This window comes from Manis pentadactyla, chromosome 5, assembly GCF_030020395.1.
Source record: "Manis pentadactyla isolate mManPen7 chromosome 5, mManPen7.hap1, whole genome shotgun sequence".
Classification (NCBI taxonomy): Eukaryota; Metazoa; Chordata; class Mammalia; order Pholidota; family Manidae; genus Manis; species Manis pentadactyla.
The window spans coordinates 102,707,359-102,727,560 of NC_080023.1; the positions used below are offsets into that span (position 1 = coordinate 102,707,359).

Consider the following 20,202-nt stretch of genomic DNA (forward strand, 5'->3'; position numbering starts at 1 on the left):
TACTGCAACTTAGCCAGGCATCAAGAAACCCACTTAAATACTGGAGTACAAGAGTGACTTATCAGAGCTGTACTTTGGGAAGATTTATCTAGTAGGATAGATAAGTGGGAAGTGACGAGTGACAAGAAGCCTACTTAGATGACCACTAAAGAGTGAAGATGAGTGGTGACCAAGATGCTGGAATGGTAACAGCACAGACGGTCCTGAGGGTGATGAGATGGTGTAGGGGGCAGAATTTTTAAGAATTGGCTTCTAATTTTAGAAAGGGGTTAAGACTAAGGAAAAAGTTAGAGATAATTATATACTTTTGTCATTAAGAGAAATAGGAAACTCCAAAAGGGAGGTTATCTGGGTCAAAAAGAATGAAAAGGTCATTCTGGCACATGCTAAACATCATTAGGTCAAAAACATGCCCAGCTATGTATTAAAAAGCTGTAATAAATGTGGGTCTGAATCTTGGGATTAAAAAAATAAATCCTTTGGCATTCATCAGTAGAGAGCTGTTAATGGAAGTCATGGATGTAACCGACACAGAGAATGCAGAACAGGTGTACAGCCGAAGTATCCAGGAGAACCTCCTGGGAAGGGGCGGTAACATGAACAAGAATGCCAAACTCTACAAAGAAGGAAGAGAATAAAGACTTTCCAATTAGTACAATACTGTAAAATGTTGGATGACACTGGATTTGAGGAGAACAGTTTCATTAGAGAATGGAAGACAGAAATAAGGCCACAAGGGGTGATGGCCTGAATGAGTGGGAAATAGGAGCAAGATCTTCTCTAATTCCATATGGATAGCATGCCCCAGTATACATAAACTTCTGTATAATATAAATAATTTTAAACCATAGGAGCAAATCAGCAATATATATATATATATATATATATATATATATATATATATATATATATATATACACACACACACACACATATATATATACAAACTTTTACCTTCTTGTGATTCTTGTAAACATTTCTGTGGGCAAATCCCTTTCCACAAAGCTTGCATTTGTATGGTTTATCTTCACTGTGTATCACTTTGTGGGCACCCACTTGATCAAGCCTCTTGAAAGACTTATTACAAATCTCACAATTATAGGGCCGTTTTTCTGTGAAAAATGAGTGGAGACAATCTCATATCTACATAAAGGTAAAGGATAAAAAGGGAAATAGCCTTACCTTATCTCACTTCTTATGGATAAATCAACTAAAATGTGATCGAAACAACTGAAAAATATCTACTACCCAATCCATCTGTTAGATACGTGAGTCTATTCATAAAAGAAACGTGAGTTTATTCATTTATACACCTATTTTGTAAACTAAATGTATAAAGTAACTTGGATGTAAAGATAAAGTTTAAATTCATGGAAGAAATCTTACTTCTAGATGAAAAACCTGCTGATAAGTGTGAGATGAAATCAGGGTCATAACTCCAAATGCTGAGTGGCCTGACAATGATGAAGTGAATGACAGACCAGCCTCCTGCTCAGCCAAGTGGACCACATATAAGCAGAACTTCCCTCTCTCAGCAGAAACTACACACTTAGGTAAAAAAAAATCCATATTTATACAATATCTGTGTAATGTTGACAACAAGTTAAAATCATAGTTTGTTTCAAACAAAGCAGATCTGAAGGCCACCAGATTTTGATCTCCTATTTTCATTTACCAAAATATCTGTATCTATCTCCAAAGTGGATATTTAAAATCATTTTAGCTTCAATGGCCTCAAATTATAGACATTCTAAACTCTACAGAAAGACTTCATAAAGCAAAAATTATTTTCAGAGCTGACTTTAAAAAAAAGAAAATCTGTACAACAGATCTTTACTCAAACTTGTTTAAAATGAAAATATTGGCATTGTAAACATACTCTCAAAATGTACCTATAAATTTCTCACTAACATTTATTAATTCCTTAGTTAGACTATAAATCTATAAATGTTAAGAACTAAAACTGTTGAATCCCTCCTAAATGTCAGACACTATGCTAGCACAGCACATATATGATCTCATTTAACCTTCCCAGCAACTTTGAAAAGTAGAATACCTTTACACAGATGAAGAATACAGAATCCGATGCTCGATGCACCCACTTAAGGAGGAGTATGAGCAAATTAAATGATGACTTTGAAGATCTTTGATATCACTTAGTCCAACCACCTTTGCTTTGTAAATAAACTGAGGTCTACAGAAGTTAAGCAACTTGTTCAAAATCACAAAGCTAGTTAATGGCTAAGCTAGAACTAATCACCAGATCTCCTAATTACTGCTCTCAGAGCTTCTGAAAATAACAGTCTTTTGTTGTGACTGCAACATAAGTGGAAAAATATGTATTTTACCTGAGTGGGTGATCATATGACGTTTTAGCTGATTAGCTGAAATAAATTTCTTCATACATTCTTGGCAATCAAATATCTCATGAACCTGCAAAAGGTTCAATTGACAGTTAAGTCAAATAATTTAAAGGCAAATAAATTATGTAAAGCTCAAGTAAAACTATAAACATATGGACAGCTGCTACTGTAATATTGAAACTCCACATTATAATTCAGCCTTAATTTGTTCATACTACTATATAAATTGAAAATGCAATAAATGTTACCTGATAAAAACATATGATTAAAATAAAATATAAGATTGCACACTATTTATATATATAATACTGTGACCTACTCAGTGCATATTAAATTACATACTCTGTAAAAATTTCTACCTAGTATACATGAACTCTTTTTATTATGCACAAATTTAGACTTGGAAATATGTAGGAAATAATATTGCCTTTCAGTAGTCAACACTATTTTAAACTTAAATGTATACAGGTAATACAGAACAAAACATGAATTACCATGAAAGACAAAATATATGATTCTGAAAAACATTTAGCTCGCAGTAAAACTCTTGAACAGTAGGAGGATCACAAAAATGAAAAGATCAAAAACCATAATAAGTAAGGGGGAGGAGCATAACCTTAGCAATAAACTGGTTAAATATTTCAAAAGAATATTTAGTTCTTTCCCTCCCGGAAAAATTGGATAGGCAGTAAGAAAAGTACAAGCCCAGTTTATTAACAGAAACAATGTACAATGTTCTAAGAGGAATGTATGGAAGAAGCCTTATATTAGAAAGGTTGATCATCCCAATGAACAAGAGCACAACAGCATTTTGCTGAAGATTTAAAAATGGCTTTGGTGATAGTCATGTTTTTGTTCCAAACTCATTAAAGGTAGATCTCACAAAACTAAACCCCAAGCAAGCAAAAGCCCTTTGGCAAGAAGCTAAGACACCATGGTTATCCCTGTGGACAAAACAGGGCCACTAAAGAGTAAAAATAAAGGCAGAAAACACTGAACTGGCAAAACAATGAATAATGAGTGGCAGAATGGGTTGTCTCCCGGTGAATGGCTCCCTTTATCTAAATGGCCATGGAAGAACTTACGGCAGGGAAACAAATCAGGGGGCAAGGCTAACAGATCCCAGGTCTGTCTACCAGCTGGGCCTTAATTGCATGCCCAGCCCCATGGCAGGTTGAGGCCACCAACCCACCTTCTGCTCCTGTCAGGTCTGATTCTTGGTGAGTCAGTAAACTCAGTTGGGAAAAGCAGAGAAAAGGTAGAGAAACAAGACAGAAGCAGAAATGCATCATTCCACTAGTTGACTTACATCCCTGCTTACATGCAGTGGCATCTAATCTCCATCAGTGAATGTATAGAGTTCAGAGAGTTCTACGGTTCCTCAGAAAACAGTGTGGGATCGGCACAAGCACTCAGAAGGCAAGTGCCACACAGTACAGAAGGAAACCTTTCAGCCTGAGACATTTTCAAGGCAGCCTCTTCAATCATCAAAGACCCTCACAGTGTTTCTGTTGAACACCTATGTTTAACGAGCAATAATATGATATATAATGTTCATTTAAAGATAGTAAGAACAGTTATATTTCTAAACTCTGTATTTTGGTAATATGCCATAGATCTTTTATAATAACAAGACACTTCAAAAATCATGAAATGCTTTCTGAGCCATATATAAGTGAAAACACTTTTAGTTTATTTTCAATGTTAAATTTATATCAGTATATAAAAATTTTTGAATTATTAATCGATATATAACATGGCAAGTATTAAATAAAATACTTCAAAACAGTACTCATAGTATTCACTTCTTAACTCTTATGGCTTCTAAAACATGAAACATTTTTAAAGTGAATTGAACTGATATTCCCAAAATTATAAAACAGAATATTTACTATACATGAAAGTATTTTTACATTGACTCTCTGAGTTACAGTGGAAAATTCAGGCCAAAGTTATTTCCAAAACTCCTAAAAAGGTTTAATAAACCAATCAGATTTAAAGTGAAAGTGATAAGTAGTATTATTTATTTATGCCTAATGCTAAATAAAGCACATTTTAGAAAACATCCAGCTTACTAAATTAATATGGGGGTACTAACTTATAACTAGAAGTCCCAAATTAAATAATTTTCAAGAAGGATCATAATACAGCTTATTGTAACATAGGATAGTATACAATAAAATAAAATACTAGACTATAATGTAATTTGGCATATCCATAAAGCGCCATCTACTGGAAATATGCAGTACTGCAACCAAACTCTATTAGACATTTTGACATACCCAAGTATGACATACAGAGAATAGAGTCAAAAATGGAATCCTGAAAGCTGCCTATGGTTTCAGAAAGGCTAAAATGGAGAAGCTATGCTGTAAAGGAGGAAGTGTTACACTGAACTAATAAATTACTAACATTCTACCCAAACTACCTGTGTGTTGTATTCCATCACCACCAGGCAGTTTAGATCTACCCAGATATACCCAAATAAAAGAGTTCTTGTATTTTGAAGAAAATAAATGGAAAAGAGAACATTTTTCAGAAATATGCCCTCCAACCAAGGTTGCTGAAACATTTATCTGGTAAAATCTTAAATTTGGTAAAATATCTAATTTCTACTTCTTAAGATTTTAAGAGATTAAAGAGAAATAAATCATAATTACAAAGGCAAGAGGATATTTAGAAAAGATCTTTTCAACTGGATTTAATCTTTTTGTCTCAGACTAGGGTTCTGTTTCAAAAGCATAAGAGTGACAGAAAAGGAGAAAGGGTGACCTAAACGAGGAAGCATCTGGATTGGCATTCTGTGCAAAACTGATTTTGAAAAGTAGTTTCAGTGCTCACTTTGGCAGCACATATACTAAAACTGGAATGATACAGAGAAGATTATCATGGCCCCTGACTGAGAATTACATGCAAATTCTTGAAGTGCTCCATATTTTTAAACAATCTTGTAAATTAGCCATTTGGAAACTGAAAAAAAGTAGTTAAATGGCACTTAAGAGAAGATATTAAACAATACACTGATCAATTCAATGTCACCTTTAATAACTAAGAGAACAGAGGCCCAATGTTACATGGATGGTTAGGGACGGAGGAAGATGACACCCCCTGTCCTCACTCTCAGTCCAGTGCTGCTTCTGTTATTTCTCCCTAAGGCTCAAAATCACTCAACATATAGAATACAACCTCAGACATCTTAACAATTTAACTATCTCATATGTTTATAGTTTAAATCCATAGCACATGGTTGGAGCTACTGGATTGATTATCATATGAATGTTAAGGCCTCTCAAGTTACTTTGAAAAATATCAATATACAAATAAAGAGACAAAGTTCATTTTATAAATCACAACGAAAGTAATATTTTACATTTACTAGGACCATCTCCTCTCTTTTTTGGTATTAAATAACTAAAATAATATTACATAGTCCTAGATATTCTAAAAACATGTGAAGTTAGGAAATAATCATTTATCTTTGTTATAATAATGTAATGTAATGCAATGTAACATAATGCGATGTAATACAATATAAAATTTTTTGGACTTGCCATGATATAAATGAAAATCTAAATTCTATTTTAATTCTATTCTACTGTAAATTCTATTAACTGTTGCTAAGGTTGTTAGGATTAGTAACTGCCATTTATTTTTCAGGTTAACTTTTCACATTAAAATAATAATTTAGTAAGCTTTACACTTACTACAAAATGTATTACATTTATTTTCTCCTAATATGGTCATTTATTTCTTCTACAACTCTTCAACATACTTGTACATTACTTTTAGCTCTTCAAAATGATGGGAGTTGTTGTTTTGCTTTGCCAGACTTAACTATAATATGCATTCATTTCAATAGACAAATGCCACTGGAAAGCATATTATAAATGCACAAACATATGGCTTCATCAAATTTATGATATTTCCTGAGCAAACAGCAACTGACAAAGCTTGAAACCAGGTGTTATAGTGAAGGGGTCAGCTAGACATAACATTTTGCATTAGAGAAATACTTCTACTAATTCTGAGCAAAAAAATGTTCTTTTGTAAGAGTTTACTTTTCTGCATATCAGTCTTATATTTAGGAATACGGTAGTATTTAAATTAAAGGCAAAGCTTTGTCTTTATGACATTAAAAAATTAAAAGTTTTCATGGCAGACTCTATAAATGACTGATGATCTTAAACTCTAATGTACATTAGTCTTATCTTACAGACCTTTCTGTGTTCCTGCAGGCTTGAAGCTGAAGAACACTTCTTATTGCACACTGAACATATGAGCTTTTTCTTAGGATCTCCTGAAATACAAACAAAATATCATCATGATTTAAATGAGAATATTAAGAGGAGCACCAGATGCAGTGTTGCGAGGTGATATGTCGTTTCTAAAGAGTTATTTTATCTTCTTAATTTACAGTTCCAAAACTTCCACTGCTATAGTTATACCCATTAAACTCAAATGAAGAATAAGTTGTATTTTAAACCCTTTCTTTTTAAATTTGAGATGTATTCACCTTGATATACCACTTTTCGCATACATAAAATAGGCCTTTCCCTTTCTATGTACTAATTTAGAATTAAAAGAGAAAAGAACAGTTCTACAAAAAATTTAAATTGAAATTAATCAAATGTGTTTATAAAAGAAAAATTGGGTTTATTAATTCATGAGTTGATTTTGCTACTTGTTTTAAATTCTAAGAGCATTTAATTTAATCAGCTGGATTTTTAAAGATGGGTTTCATAAATTATTCTTTCCAGCACAAGGCTCTTGCAAAAATCTAGCATATGCTTTATTATATTAATGTTAAAAAACAATAAAGTAAAATCAAGTCAATAAAACATTACATTGGCACTCATATTATACAAATCAAAACAAAGCCCAATTTTATCTTTACAGTAACTATAGTAGCTCATTTCATATTTTGAATTTCCAGTGGTTACAGAAATGAAAAGATTCAAACATTTAAATGTGATGTAATAACAGTATCATCTGTGCTAGAGTAACCACAAAATGTTTTATTCGACTTTTAATTGATTAATTTCAAATACGCAAAAAGTAAACAAATAATATACAGAGCAACCACGTATCCATCACCTGGCCTCAAGGATGACTAATCTGTGGCTGTTCCTTCCCCCAACCTCCACTGCACCAACTCCTTCACTTACCTATTATTTTGAAAGAATCGAAAACAAATTGAAAACATGACAAAATGACTTCATTGGATTACAGGACTGTGTTTATGAAAGAGAAAAACTAAGCAAATGGAAAATAGGAATTTTTGTCTTATTATTCAAAATACTTATTTCATATAATGAACTAATTAAGCATGTTAAATATTTCAGCCAAGAAAATTTTTCTTGGTGATTGACAAGGAATATCGCTACTAAAAGAGAAAATTCTCCCAAACAAAATGAGAATCTGACAACACCTATTTAGTCATCAATTCCTTATCAACAGCTATTATACATGATGAGCCAACTCAGAAAGAATATCCCCTCTTTTTCAGGTCCCACTGGCTGGGACTGCTCTCCTTCAATCCTTAATCCTTTAAAGCCCTGTCTAACTGCTCCTTGAAACCAGACCCTATCCTTTCCCATCGGGTAGGGCAGAGCCTCGGGGAGAAGAGAGAAAGAAGTGAGACCTCCCCCAACACCCATCTCGCTTGACCTCTGTACTCCTGCCACTGCTCCTGTAGCTGGAATCCGAGGCAATACACCAAGCTCCCATCCCTAGTCTTCAAACTTTTCTCTCTTCCTTATGTCTTAGATTCTTCATCCTAGAACTGGAATCCTAGCTCCTTTGAGAAAAAATATGGGAAAAGTTTACAACTATTTGCCTGAGAATGTAAATAAATGTTATCCCCAATAAATACAAAATCTCTTGTTTAGCATCCACAGAATCTAAGCAAAAGAGAAAGATGGAAGTGGATTAAGGAAGTCAGCCCCTTCATTTGGTTTCATTCTGCATAACTGTGAAGGTTCTCATTGTCCCACCAGCTTCTCCAGATTCAAAGACAAGAACACCTACAAACTCATAACTAGACTTTATACTATTTTAGTTTCCTATATTCAGATAAGTCTGATTTTTGACTTTCAGATTCAATTTCAAAAGTATTCGGTACCACATTACATTCAAACGTAGGAGATGTGTAAGAAATTAATACAACTGTACTGAATACATAGTCACTTAAGTACTGCAAGTTTCAGTCAATGCGGGCTAAGCATGCTGCTAGGAGCTAGTCTGACAACCTACCCACTACACGTTACTGTCTCTCTGGAAGAATGTGATCCATATTTTTAAAATTCAGCTTCTCTCTCCTCAGCATCTTCAATTCATATCACCTAACAAGGAACATTTGTCATCATCAGTGGTAAAAGCTGTAAGATCTTCTTGGCCTTTCTACAGTAAAGTGTTCTACAACCACATGTGTGAACACTGCTTTGCCTGCTATTCCACATATGGAATATTCTTTTCCCAAATGTCTGTGTAGCTCACAGAGGAAAGACAGAGGCTATGAATGAGAGACAGATTGTGTCCCAGTCCCAGCAGAAGGTATGCATGGTGACCTTTGGCTGAAATAGAGTAAGTTTTACATTTTACATGATCCACATCAGAAAAATTTTAAAATTTCCTTTTATAAATTATTTCCTACAGAATCACCATGAGTTTACAGAATCATAATATTACAATATCCAAGGCTAAATACAAGAAGCCTCTAAGAAATTCTGCTTGTAGCACAGCCTGAAGACCACATGCCCAATAATGATAATGCCATTTTCCAGAGTTTCAGTATGCATCTGGTTTTTCACTTAGTTCAGCAAAGTTAACTTAAAAATGACATGAAAGATTTGTTATAATACACTGCAGACTAAGATGGAAAAAATTAAGAACAGCATTTTAAACATAACAGCCTTTTCTTTAAAAAAATTTATGAAGACATGTCTGTCAAAAAGTTATGCTTGCCTTTTGCAAGCATAGGGAAGGCCCAAGTATAATGAATTCAGAAAAATGCCATCTTCCCTCATCAACCACACAGTCTTTGAAAAAGAAGAAAGAAATCAGAACACTTGAATTCCTCATGATGAGCATCATCCTGAAGCTGTATTTCCCAAGGCTATACCTTCTGCAACCCAGAGCTTTCCTAATGCTCAGACTTAATGGGCAGCCCAACTCATGGTACAAAGTTGGAGTCAGTAGTCACGCACATACTAGTTTCTAATGAGCACTGAAGAAGACACTTTTTGAGCAATGAACACACACAGGATAAAGAAGCCAAGTTGATTATCCTCTTCTTTGGAATGTAAGAATAAATGAGATAGGAAAAAAGAAATCCACTTCCCTCATATTCAGAAAGATGCATTTCTACCCACTTTGCAGAAGCCATGGGCAAAGGTAAACACATAAGAAAAATATAGGTGCAGAAGGGTATGAGGAGTTCTGTGAACCTCAGCCTCCTGAATGGAAAAGGCACTAAGGAAGTAAAGTTACCTCTGCCAATACAGCCATCTGGTCAACTCAGTGCAGATTCATTCCCTAGACCAACATACACTGACCATGCACTAAGCAGATAAAATCTAAGTGACAGTCAAATTTATATTTGTTTTATTATTTAGCTAGCCATTAGAAGGAATTCAAACAGAATCTGCTTTTATTAATCCAAACATATTCAATTCCCTTGCCAAAATGTAGCAATTTTCTCCAATATAGAAGAAATATGAGCATTTAAAAAATGGAATTGTACTGTAAAAATCTTGAGGCAGAAGGGCATCATTTAATAGATTTAAAATATATCTACTAAAAGAGGAATTGCATATGTTAAAATTTAAAATTATTATTTTAAAATATTAGTTCTTTCTTAATTGAAATATAGTTGACATACAATATTATGTTGCTTTCAGATATACATAAAATATTACTTTTTAAAACAACTACATTCTAGCTTGGGTTTCCATTTATGATTAATCCAGAAATAGGAAAAATGACAAAGGCTGGCTAAAATTAACTTGAAAAATAGTGCTCAGTCGGTGCAAGAAAAATATCCGCTGCCAGAGCTCCACATCTGTGTGAAATACAATGGAAAAGCAAGTACTCCCCTTAAGAGTAAGAATTAAAAACAGATCACAGCAGCCTGGAGAGGGGGAAGCCCCTTTTAAAATGACCCTCCAGATGACATCTCACCAGCATGGACATTTTCCTGGTGTCTTCTCAGGGCATCCTTGCTCTTCAGCCTCTTGCCACAGCTATCAGCCCTACACACAAACCTGGCATCTCCCCGGCAAGTCTCCTGGTGCTGCTCAAAACTACAAGACAACCAGAAAAGGGGGTGGGGGGAAGAAATGGTGAAGGCTCGTCTACAAAATTCTAACATCACAGCAGACTTTGTAATGTATGTTTCCTAGTAGAGTTTCTGGGTCATTTCATGCATTATCTGAGAAGATAAGAAGGAAAGCATTTAAATTCTGTTGCCATGTGATACTAAATCACTAAGAAGTATGAAAGCATGCATGCCAAAAATGACCCGCAATTATATAACCGTCATCTGATAACTCAGACACAAAACCTCGATGCTGAACTGAAGGAAGAATTGCAAACAGAGCACTGAAAACTTCGTGAAGAATCCTTGGGACTGCTTTTCGTTGTGCACTGAAGAACACTGAGGGGAAACAAAAAGGAAACAAAAACCGAAAGCCTAAGACAAAACACTTAAGCGAAAATATCTTTCTTTTGAATAAAGTCATGTTCGTGATTTCTCTTTTCATTCTGTCTACCCTTGTAACTTTTTAGTAGTACCTAATTTAACCTATTAAGATCCAGCTCAGCAAAAGTATCTTTGGTGTGGAATATATAATACTAAATTCAATAAAAACTGACTAGATTGGAGTTTTAACATCTATTCGTTAAAATGTATATAGCCTGTACTTTTTTTTTTAAGCCTATAATAGAATTTCCATATGTTTAATCTCTTGCCATCATAAAAGTTTAAAATTTTTAAGTTTAAGTCTTGAGCAGAGACTTTTCATCTCAAATTTCATAAGCAAAAAGTGGATGCATAAAATATTTGGAAATAGTCTTAACAGGAAATAAAACATGTTTCAGAAATTTACTTTAATGAACAAAAAAATGAAACATTAAGCCCATGTTAAAGACTTTTTGCTCATATGCAAGCTGACAGTCTGTTAAAATAAAAGTTTATAAATGTATGTATCTACTTTCTCACTTTTAATAATTAATGATACTGTAAAATACTTAAGTAAAAGAATACCTTTACATGCTGTTAATATAATTAAAATAATGAAGCTACGCAGAGCAATGTGTGGGATCATATTCATCTTATAATCGTATCTTATACCTAATCATCTTTATTCTTCCAAAGTGGCTATGAAATAAACAGTACTTCCCAACCAAAATATTTCTATTAAAAATACTCCGAACTCCATTTCCTAAACTTTTCTTTAACTGATTTCAGAGGGAGTATCAATTGCAGATAACTGAAACTTGTTGATCTGTCACCTCAAAGCACTTGTTAAATTTTGCATAACTGAATTTCAGTTTAGTAAACCAATGAGCTTGGTATTTAATGGAAAATTATTAAATGGACAAAGACTGATTAGCATAAACAATGTTCACTCATTAAGCTTCACAATCAGAATGTTTCAAAAATCAACATACTATACACTAAGAAAAGATTAATGACAATGTCAATGTAGAATGCTTAGTCTCCTCTTCCCTCCCTAACACACACACACACACACACACACACACACAGATTAGAAACTGTAAGATAAACCAAATGGAATAAACAAAAGTGTCCTCATAGAATTTTAAAGATATTCTTTAATGTACGCACTGTCTTTGCAAAGCCTGCTTAACTGGGAATTTCTTCCCGCAGTTCTTGCATTTAAATTCTTTCTCCTCTGTGGGTTTCTGGTGCAATGTCTGAAGATGCTCAGCAAGAATTTCCTCACTGGCAAAACTCGATTCACAGTGGGGACAAGCATAGTCCTCTTTACAGCCAAAGCAATCTGCACATTTTCAGGGAAACAGATTTATAAGGCAAAAATTAAAAGCCAAGAACCACTCAGTTTTGCCCCCTTTTTAAAATCAAGATTAATTGTTTAATGGTATCAGCTTAGTAAATTCTTATTATCTCTAGAAGAACTAATATTGCAGCCCATAAAAAGTAATAGGAAAAGTTACTAGAGAGAAACACATTTTTAAAACCATTTCACCATTTCACTTGTGTTTCATCAAATTAATACCAAACCAACTTTTTAATTTACCCTATTTTGTTAACTTTTCACATGAAAGAGTTATTACAAATGTTGAACTGCAAATCAAAAGTTTTTCCTGAAACAGGGCATCCTGAGCTCACTTCTATCCTATGAAGAGAAAAATCCAAGCAAGGTGAACTACACTGAATTACCAAGCAGAAGCTCACATATACGTGAAAAAAGACCAAGGTCATAAAAGCAGCATTTGTTACAGCAGGTGTAATGAAGCTCTGCTGGCTCTCTGGCTCCTTGTCACAGTTCTACCCAAATTTCTCAAAGTGTGCAATTTGGATTACCTATTTTTTCTGATTATCACATAAAAATACATTTAGAAAATGCAGAAAATATGAAGAAAATAAAAACCATTAGCAATTCCATAATGAAGAGACAACCCTGATCTGTCTCTTCTGCATTCACATTTTATGCACAGTCTAATAGCTACATTTAGGATCACACCTTTTATGCAATTTCATATATTGCTCTTTATCCATTTAACATTTTCTCAAGTCAATATTTTTGTTAAACTTAAGGTGCCATAACTTGATTTAACCAAACTCCCCACTGTTTGAATGGATTCTTTGTTTCTTTTGCTGGTTATTTGGTTTTTTTGGTTTTTGGTGCTTTTTGTTTTTTGTTTTGTTTTGTTTTGTTTTGCTTCTTGGGGGTATTTTTTGCTTTTATAAACAAAATTGAATTCTAAAATAAAACAAACACAATATATGCACCTGAGTGATATGTTTCAAAAATCTGTTTATGTTTCTGCTGATTCTTTTAAACAAAAATAATGGAAATTGCTATTTGTTAACTTAAGAACAACTAGGATGGTAATAGATAAGCAGCAGACTGACTTATTTTTAAGATAAAATAGTGGACATAACTATTGCAGGAGAGGGACTTGGTGAATAGCAGATCCTTTTCTTCTGGAGGGATATGTTTGTGTTCTTCATTATAAGATACTATGTGTTGAGATCTAGAAGTATCATTTCATTTGTCTTCTAATAAACTGTTATGCTAATAAAAAAATAATAATGGACACAATAATAATGTGTCCTGGTGATGATGTTGAAAAATTTATGTGCAAGAACAAAGAAAATACAGAATAATACGGAGATAATTTCCATCACCCAAAATCTGACATTCCAAACAGCATAATTTGAAAGACAAAACAGCATGCCCTCACCTTCCCCTTACATAACCCAACTAAAACTTAAAAACCAAAGCATCAGCTGACAATGCTGGGAATGCTCATATTTTCTCAGCCAACGGCGTACAGTTAGAATAAAAAATTCACATAAAGACATTACTACCACGGTGACTAAAGCAATCAGTGTTACTTCTGAAGTGGCTTTGGAAAACAAAATACTCTATAGTAAGTATCAGTTTTACAAAATGGGAACACCTATAACATCATTCATATTTCCCTCCAACCCCATGACAAGGAAAACATAATAGAAACAAGCCCCAATAATAATTGCTTATTCCCCAGCAGATTCTGACTAACAAATGACATCTCCTGGATTTAAGCAGGTCTGATGTATATTCATCGTACATTTTTGTTTACCCAGCTAGAACAACGCAGCAATCCTACAGGCCTCTCTAGAGAAAAAGAGATTTCCAGATGCTCCAGATGCTCAGCAGATCACAAACAAGAGCAAGGCCCATGAATAATCCCACAGGATCCAGCAAGACCCTCTGCGCAACTCTAGCCGCCATTCCCCACGTGCTGATGAGAAAGAAAGTCTCAGAAAATTAGAGGACAAAAGTCCTCACTATTAGCCAGTGAGAGTGGGGGGCTGCAGCTGACCTGCGCGGTACCGCAGCACACGTCTTCCACCCACACTCAGCATTGTTGCGCTGCTGAACTAAGATAGCTGGATACCCACTGACGGTAGTTTTGATAAAAACTCACTTTATTTTGAGAACATCCTATTATAATGCATATAACTCAGCCACAGTTCAAACTATATTTCCTCTACAACTTTCATTCTCTCAGCTCACCATTTAGAGGTAATCCTTTTCTGCCAGCTGCTGATTTTCCTTTAGAATTTTTAACTTCCCCTTCTTTGATCATTGTCATAATTTGCTGTTCTTCCTCATCAGCCTCCATGTCACTGTCCAGGTAGCCAATCAGAAGCTCTGTATCTGTTTCTATATCTTCAATTGCCAAATAAAAAATGTTTTCTCCTTCCTGAGACAAAATTTTAAAAATATGCTGTTGCATGACAAATATATCTCAGTAACAAAAAATGCTGAATGGCTGTTTCTAACAGTAATTAAGGAATCACTTTAAGATACACTGAGTATCATGTGCCCATAAAAAATTACTATTACTTTTTTATATCTCCAATTGATCTGGACACTGGAAAAGGAAACTGACAATATTCAGTCACCTAGAAAATAAAATACAAATATATATTATAAATACATTTATACATAGCAAGTGAAATAAAGATACTTAAATTTCTTAAAGTGAATTTTGCATAATTAACCAGCCTAATGCAATAAGACCCTGTAGATGCCCATAAATGCAGTAGAAAAGACGTTTGTTGAGTAATAGTGTCATTTCTGTAAATGCAAAACTGGAAGAAAACAATAACCTTCAAATTACAACACAAACCAGAGTAACTGCAAAAGAAACCTGACTGTACCTAAATCCCACTAAAATGACAAAGGAGGGGAGAAAACAAGTTCCAGCATCAACATGCCTAAATTTTTTAGAACATTCTAGAAGACAGAAATCACATAGGATTGAAATGATAGACAACTAATGCAGAAGAAATCTCAGTCCATAACACAGATAAAGAACACTGCAAAGAGAAATCTTCTTCCCAAAGAAACCTCAGAGAAACTTTACACTTGGAATCAATTGGTACAAAAAGCCCCTCTGGGCCTGAGGCCAATCACCAGGGAAGCTAGGACTGGGGCCGCTTAACTGCCTGTCCCCAGAAGAAACACCCAGAATTGTTGTCTTTTACAGTTGAGGGTTTGTTCTGGGAGGGCTTCTACTTTGGCTGCTGAGGACAGAGAGAAGCAAAGCACAGCCTGAATTCATTGACCCTTGTTGTAGGCAAGGGGAGGAAAGCACAAAGACAGGACCTCCACCCAGAAGTGAAAGTCAGTAAGGCACAGAACACAGAACAAAACCTTCTCTCCTTTGGCAATACTGCAGCACTTAATTTAAGGAGGAGATGAGACAGAGGAGGAGGGGGGAATAGGAAAGAGTGGGAGAGAGGAGAGGAGAGAGAAGAGGAAGAGGAATGTGTAATGGATGCATATATGGATAGATGGATGGATACACAAACTGAACTCCCATGAAAAATTGGAAAAATATGCATCAAACTGCTATGCAGTTATCGTTTTGTGACTTACAGAACGGGTAGTCTATATTCAATACTGTGTTAATTTTTTTAACAAGATTATTTTGTAATTTTTAAAACAATGTCTATTTAAAAATTCCATGGAAGAGACAGAAATGACAATCACAGTCATCAAATACTATGCAAGGGAGGCTGGACTCAAAACTTCAAAGCACTGAAACAAATCTAACTATTAGCTACAGTTAATTGAAGGAAGTTCTTATAATATTTAAAGTATCCTTAGAAGTTTCTTGAATTTCATGCCTCTGGGAACATGAAAAGTTATTTGGTAATTAAGAACACAATTAACTTATATACAACTGTTACTATAAGTGCAACAAAAACAAACAAAAAGCCATGTAGACACTCAGCCAGACAGATGTCTCTTTTTAATTCAACTCAGAAGCAATATTTTCCAGGTTTTGAAAATTACTTGCTAAAAAGAGTTACCCACAGCAACACTCCCCTAATGAAGATTTCAGAATATAATCATAAATCTTAGTGCTTATCTGATCAACAGCCAAGAAAGTTAATTGAAACGTCTTCCCAGCATATTAGCCATTAATTTTGTGGTAGCCTTCATAGCACCAAGAAAAGATAAAAATTTTTAATTTTGAAACATAATAACATAAACTACAACCATAAGACACAGCATGCCTATTTAGGGGCCCTGGAATAAAAGAAAAAATTAGTATCCCAGTTAAAACTTCAATTTAATAAAAATAATGCCAGTATTACAGGTTCAAAGGACCAACTACATGTTTTGTCTGAATGCCAGAGAAGTGAAAAGAAGAGGAATATCATAATAGGTATTATTGCAATCTATCTATTTAATGGAGGTATCTAGGTATCTTACTGCATGTAATTCCTGCCACTGCCCAGACCAACAGTCTCTTTTCCATTTGCTATCACAAAATTTTAAGATGTATCCTCTTAAATTGCTTCCTTGCCTACAATTCACTGATTTAATCACCCAAAACTCTTCGTTGTATTCTAAAAAAACCTCCAACTGTCAGTACCTGCCAGATTCCTAATCTCTCTGGAGCTCTCTGGGGCCATTCGCCTGCCGTTTGGCAAGAAGGGTTTAAAGAGAGTTGACCCAATGCCTGGGGGTCAGCAGCCCTTTTGTCATTAGCCTGGCTCTGCTCTCAATGCTCCAGCTGTGATAACTGTTCTAATACTTTTTTCCTAAAATGCACTTCTCCTTATTACAGATCCTTACGGGCCATTGGGTTTGTAACTTACTCCCCTCAACACAACTCCTCTGTAAGAGACTCACTCCCTGCATTTATGTTTTAGGGATTAGCTACATTCCTGGACTCTGCCTGTGGGCTGAGGTTCCTGTCTCCGGTTCCCAGTGATTTTGCTGAAAATGCTTTAGATGAAAGAAAGCTGATCAACAACATAGACAGATCAAAAGAAACATTCCTCAGCCACTGGTTTTCACTGTACTGGTCATCAGGATACTACACAGAGTGAGTGATCTTGAATTGCTATTCATCTCCTGCATTACTGTCCATTATTATGAGTTTGGGAGGGTTTTTAGGCTTATTTCATTTTATTTTCTCTGCATATTTCATTTTGGGATGATTATTTCTACTGGAAGCTCTTCGTAGTTTCAAAAAGCTGCAACAGCATAAATGATCTACAATATCAGGTAGAAAATATTAAATGCCTAACAACTAATTTCAACAGATTCAAAATGTCACTTTTATAGAAAAAAATACACACATGTACATACACCCCCCACACACACACACACCAGTGTGCCACACAAACAAAACAGTATCAACAGATGTGTTACTGGAGATTGTTCCTAAGAAGAAGGAATTGCAAGTCTTCTGTACAGTCTTTCTCTGCTAGGCTACATATCACGATTTTTCTAGAATTAACAAGTATTACTTTTGTAGTAAAAGAAACCAATAAATAATAAACAAGCCCATTTCCTTGATAATACCAGGAGGCAGTATTGCATGGTGACTAAGAGCACAATTTTGGGGTGGCCAGAGTTCAAAGTCTCTATGATTAATTAGCTGTGTAATCTTATTAATAATAATCTCTCAAACCACAAGTTTCCTCATCTGCAAATTGAGAAAATAGTGCCTATCTCACAGGCCAGATGTGATGATTAAAGTTGAAAATATTTGTAAAATCTAGCTAGGTGCTTGGCACATGGTAACCATTCATGAACGGGAGCTGCTATTATTATTATTAAACAAAAGTTGAAAGCCAGTAGCTATTCATTTTTTCCAAAATTTGTTTCAATCAAATTGTCACATAAATGAAATTTATTTGACAATGCTGCTTTTGACTAAATTTCATTTGACTAAATTGCTCTCAGCCAAAACATAATTCACCTCCACTGCATGTCTACCAGAGCTCTGAAATGCTGTGCATTTCTTGTCATCTTGTTAACTTGTTAACATGCTGATGGGTTACTCAGGTTTGGACCTCTGATAACAATCATTTATTTAAACAATACCTAAAGTGACGAACCATCCACTTCACCTGTGACTGAGGAGTGTCCCAGGAACGGCTTCAGTGCTAAAGCAAGTACAGTCCTGGGCAAACCAGAACATTTGGCCACCTAACTATACCTATCATGCTCTCTGAAACCATATTCTAACCTCCACTTATAAATTCCTACCAATATAATTGACTAGATTCATTCCCCCATCTCCAGCCCCAACTCAGGATTCTCAAAACACAGAACCAGTCATGTCCCCAACTCTGGCTCCAATGCCTACCAACAGACTCCCATAATGTAAACCCACTTTGTTGTCTCATCCCCAACTAACCTCAAATTAACCTGCTCCCTGTTCTTCAGTCCAACTGGTACACTTCCTCTTGGAAAACACTGAGCTCATTCCTACCTTAGTACAATTGCACAGATGTTACCTGGCCTCCTGCTACAACTCCTCAGTGACGTCTGAGGACAGCCCATTTCATCCTCATCCATGAAAACTTCTCTAATATACTAAATTCATGTAGCTTCCAGGAGTTCTCTATATAAAATGCCTTGACTTCTTGTAATTTATTTCTGTGGGTTTTGTCATTTAATTCATGTGATGAATGAAATTCTAATGTGTTGTTCTCATCTCTCCAAAGATGATTTCCTCAAGGCAGTCAACAAGAATGACCATGTATCCCCCACAACATAAGCTGTACTCATAATAGTTGTTCAGTATTTCACAAATAATGAATAGTAAAAGAGAACACTGAACTTCTTATGTCTATAGAAGAAAAACACTTATCAGTAAAAAACTAACTAATGCTTTCTCTTACTTTCTTCTACTGTGAGGCTAATACAAAAATCCAGTGACTTAGGAGGATTACAGCAGGGAAATCCTGGAAGTGGTGAGAAGTATTCAGATTCTGTGTACGATATGAAGAGAAAGCAAATGCCATTTCCTGACAGATTGTATATGAAGTGTGAGAGAAGGAGAAGGTTTAAGGACAAGTACAAGGTGAAGAAATTTTCCCTCAAGCATTTACAGATGTTATTCTAATAATATTTTTCTTAAGGATTCAAAATAAAACACCCACTACAAACTTTTGCTTTGAATCTACATTTTCTCTATATGCATACACTTTGAAGTGGTCCTTCACTCAGGTGTTCAAGAATATTAGTCAATTCAGCCATTTTTTAAAGCTAATTACTATTCTTCAACAAGCCTATAAAGTAAGAGTTATTCGTAATCACCACCAAAAAAAAATTATTTTAGACTATAAACTACTTGCAAAGCTCCTCCTTTAGACAGCCAATGCATTCTGGTAAGAAGAGCATAGTGGAATTCTGATCTGCTTTTCTGAATGAAGCTGAAAAAGGAATGGTGGTGGCTTAGGTTTCATTAAATTAATCATTTTGGTGATATCACATATTAACAAATTTACAGGCAGATTTTCATACAACAGCTTCTCTAAATATTGTGATTGTCAGGGTTTTCAGAAAAACTTACTAAATCCATAAAAAAAGCAATCATCTGGCTAGGATAATTCAGCACTGAAGTCAGAGACAGTGTGTGTCGTATGGCTACTACAGAGCATTCTCTTGAGGCAGAGGTCCCACCAAAATTCTTAGGTACCAGAATAACTGTTTCTGAACTCATTAAGTATAGAAGGCTAGCCATATAAACATAGTTGTAACCAAACATCATGAATTTTGAATGGTTAACTTTATGTAAATGAACTTAAATAAGAATACTACCAACA

At 34.8% G+C, this 20,202-nt stretch overlaps 1 protein-coding gene and 1 non-coding gene across 10 annotated transcripts in view; one reads left to right on the forward strand and one right to left on the reverse strand.

Annotated features, from left to right (window-relative positions):
• PRDM5 (PR/SET domain 5) overlaps positions 1 to 20,202 on the reverse strand; it is a 241,328-nt gene that overhangs the window by 100,696 nt on the left and 120,430 nt on the right. For 8 of the 9 annotated variants that reach the window (XR_005032232.2, XM_057502577.1, XM_036922984.2 and 5 more), the window contains 7 exons: positions 14,633 to 14,822; positions 12,211 to 12,385; positions 10,924 to 11,016; positions 10,542 to 10,663; positions 6,581 to 6,660; positions 2,349 to 2,433; positions 955 to 1,112 (listed from right to left, as the gene is read on the reverse strand). Coding sequence is in view for 8 of the 9 variants with exons in the window: in XM_057502577.1 (XP_057358560.1) it covers positions 955 to 1,112; positions 2,349 to 2,433; positions 6,581 to 6,660; positions 10,542 to 10,663; positions 10,924 to 11,016; positions 12,211 to 12,385; positions 14,633 to 14,822 (903 nt within the window). In the remaining variant the exon portion in view is untranslated. Of the gene's footprint in view, positions 1 to 954; positions 1,113 to 2,348; positions 2,434 to 6,580; positions 6,661 to 10,541; positions 10,664 to 10,923; positions 11,017 to 12,210; positions 12,386 to 14,632; positions 14,823 to 14,965; positions 15,025 to 20,202 lie in introns of all 9 variants that reach the window. The other variant, XM_036922987.2, reaches the window with a different exon arrangement.
• Positions 5,197 to 5,303, forward strand: LOC118930990 (U6 spliceosomal RNA). Its single transcript, XR_005032241.2, has one exon. It is a non-coding gene; the product is annotated as a U6 spliceosomal RNA (small nuclear RNA).